This window comes from Manacus vitellinus, unplaced genomic scaffold (assembly GCF_001715985.3).
Source record: "Manacus vitellinus isolate BGI_N305 unplaced genomic scaffold, ASM171598v3 scaffold_26_pilon, whole genome shotgun sequence".
NCBI classification, from domain to species: Eukaryota; Metazoa; Chordata; class Aves; order Passeriformes; family Pipridae; genus Manacus; species Manacus vitellinus.
The window spans coordinates 3,072,278-3,075,215 of record NW_021939960.1 but is presented as its reverse complement, the minus strand read 5'-3'; the positions used below and the strand labels follow the sequence as shown (position 1 = coordinate 3,075,215).

At 40.5% G+C, this 2,938-nt stretch overlaps 1 protein-coding gene across 1 annotated transcript; it reads right to left on the bottom strand.

Moving 5' to 3' along the window:
- Nucleotides 1-286: 286 nt before the first annotated feature.
- Nucleotides 287-2,452, bottom strand: PFDN4 (prefoldin subunit 4). The gene is made up of 4 exons (XM_029960385.1): nucleotides 2,447-2,452; nucleotides 2,176-2,283; nucleotides 1,038-1,181; nucleotides 287-707 (listed from the first exon to the last, which is right to left on the bottom strand). Exons 1-4 carry the CDS (start codon nucleotides 2,450-2,452, stop codon nucleotides 576-578), a joined length of 390 nt encoding a protein of 129 aa, XP_029816245.1. The 3' UTR covers nucleotides 287-575.
- Nucleotides 2,453-2,938: the final 486 nt, after the last annotated feature.

The following is a 2,938-nucleotide window of genomic DNA, read 5'->3' as shown; positions in this document are numbered from 1 at the left end:
AGCCTTTCTTTCTCCTCTGTCAATTTGCTGCCACATTGTGCACCAAGTTATCAGTGTAAACACTGATCCCTGAGCTGCCTGAGCTAAGACTGAAACACAAAAGATGCATTTAGTAGTTCCAGGAAGGTTGGTAAAACCAGCTAAAGAGCATCACAGCTGAATCCTGCCATGTATATCCCAGAGAAGCTTTTATCAAACAGCCATCACAGTGCAAATCAAAAATTCCCCATTCCTGTTGTTTTCATACTTAAGCATTTTCAGGAGTGGAAAACAAGACCAAGGAAACTACAACACATGCCTGACTTTATTACTTTAATAAACAATGCAAATATTCCAATCTTGATGCTTTACCAACAGGATAAAGCAAAGGCTTTCCTGAACAAATAAATAAGTGCAGTAACCAAAATAAGAAAGTTCTCATTAAATATATGGAACCCAAGACAGGAAAGTACAAAAAAAAAAAAGAAAAACCAAAAAGAAAGTGATGGATTTTTTTTTCCAATGTAATTGAAAACAATGTTATCAAAACATTTAATAAACTAAGGAAAAAAATGTATGTTGTATTTAGAAAAGCTTTAACTGTCCTCAGCCTCAAGATTTATGTTGTTTCCAAACTTTGCATAGAGCTGAACTTTGAGGTCAGATAAGACCCTCTGAATTGACTCCACTCGGGACTCCAACGCTTCGATTTCTTCTTGTAAACTTCTCTGAAAGAGAAAAAAACCCCAACCAATTATATAAAAGAGAGTCATGTTTGTCACAACATATAACCAACCAAGAGGTGTCCCTGTGCCAACTGAGTGCCCAGTCAGGCTGCAGGATTTCCTGCTGGGCCAAAGGCTGGGGTGACTTTGTATCTGACAGCCCAGCTGGGACTTACCGTGCACACACAACTCAAATCCTAACTCCACTCCCCCTCCTCAAATCCCAAAGCAAAGTTTAGAAAGTCAAAGGTGCACAGGACAGACAGATCACCCCACTGCAGTGCTCAGCACACAGACAGGACAGCCAAGGAGCTCCCGTTTGCCCAGACACACCTTTGCCTCCTCCAGCATCTCCTGTGTCTCCTCCTGGGAATGACTGATGAAGACATCCCCAATCTGGTAGGGTATCAGAAGGGAATCTGCATCATCCAGCATCATGATGTCATCACAAGCATCTTCCAAGTTCTGAAGTTGTTTCTAATTATCAAGATATAAGAGAGATGCTCCCTTTGTACCAGGTCAAGTGTTTCAATGCACACAGTTGGATAAGGAACACTTATGTCATGCCACCAGTTGGACAAGGAACTCAGTGAGTCTGGATTTGGGGCATAAATCCCACCTACCACCAGAATATCTAATGGAACAGTTCCAGAGCTGTAATTTAGCATCAGTATTAAATTCAATCCAGTAGAAACTCCTAGTCAATACTCATTATCTGTCATTAACATTCCCTGTCTAGACAAGGGAAGTACAGCAAATTTAAATTTCACTAATACCTGATATGCTTTAACACAAGATTTTTTTTCATTTACCTAAAGAACAAAAAGAAAAGCACCTAAAATGGCAAATGTTAATTACTTAATTGCAAAAGTAAGATTGCTTACAGTCCCAGCACCTTAAGCCATCAATGGAACATCAAAATAAAAAGGAACATTTTTACAAGAACATATCAGGCAAAATAATTACAGAAAACATTTTGTGCCAGTAGTAGAAGTTTGTAAATACTTGGTAAAGCTTCTTTGGAAATTCTCTGTTGAAGGAAAGTGACTTAATAATGAGAATGACGTATCCTCTCCAGCCCAGCAAAATAAAACCTCTGTGCTCTTAATGACAGTCTGCCAACACATCAAAAGAATGTAACCAACAACTGCTTTTTTGGCTCAAGACAAAATAAATATGAATAATCTCAGGCAGGAAATACTAAGAGCCCTACAAACAGCCACTATAGAGATAATGCTTCAAATATGACAGCTCAGGACTTGCAAGAACTGCATGCAGAATGGTTCTAGAGATCTTTATTTCTCATTAATTCTTTTCCACTTCACCATTCTCTATTTTCAAAGTATCAGAAATCCCATACTAGAATCAAAGCATTACTTCAACTCACAGCAATCCACAGCCCCTATTTTCTGTTACAGCTGAAAACTGATTCAGGGCAATGAAGAACAGGTGATATCTGAAGCAAAGATACCTTTTTCACTTCTATTTCTTCTTTCAGCTCTGTGATCCTGCTGGTATTTCTTGCAAACTTGTTAATTTTCTGCTGATCTTCAAAGGTGACATTAACATCTTCTGCAGCCTGCAAGGAGGAGAGGGCAAAATGAACACTTCATTTCTTACATTAACTTGGGTCTCACTACCAGATTACTCCTACAAAGCTTCTGAAAAATAATCTTGCAGCCACTACGTTGTGCTTATACACCTGATTCCTTAAAATGCCTCCTGAAGGACATCAAAAATACCCACATTTAGCTGGGTAACACCCAATTAAAACACCATCCATCCATCCATCCATGGCATCCTAAAGCCAAAGGTTGTTTCCTGGACAGGGCTGGCAGCTGAACAGGACACTCAGCTCCAAAATCCCTGCAGGAACAGTGTAACACATCCATGGAATCTGTCAGTAACACATTTTATGTGGTTATCTGTGATGTGCCACAGAGGATTTTAACTCCTTGACCTGTGACCACACAGACTTTCCCTGACAGTTCATTTTTTAAACACTTCCAGGGATGGTAACTCCACCACTTTCCTGGGGAGCCCGTTCCAGTGCTCTCTGGAGACCATTTACAAGGGTCTGGAATGACAGGGTGAATGGCTTCAAACTGACAGAGTAGGGTTACATTAGATTTTAGGAAGAAATTGTTCCCTGTGAGGGTGGTGAGCCCTGGCACAGGTTGCCCAGAGAAGCTGTGGCTGCCCCATCCCTGGAAGTGTCCAAGGCCAGGTTGGAC

Coding starts and splice junctions, on each gene's coding strand:
- PFDN4 (XM_029960385.1), bottom strand. Junction 1,182..2,175: donor AAGAAATAGAAGTGAAAAAG/GTATCTTTGCTT, acceptor CTTGATAATTAG/AAACAACTTCAGAACTTGGA. Junction 708..1,037: donor AGATGCTGGAGGAGGCAAAG/GTGTGTCTGGGC, acceptor TTTCTCTTTCAG/AGAAGTTTACAAGAAGAAAT.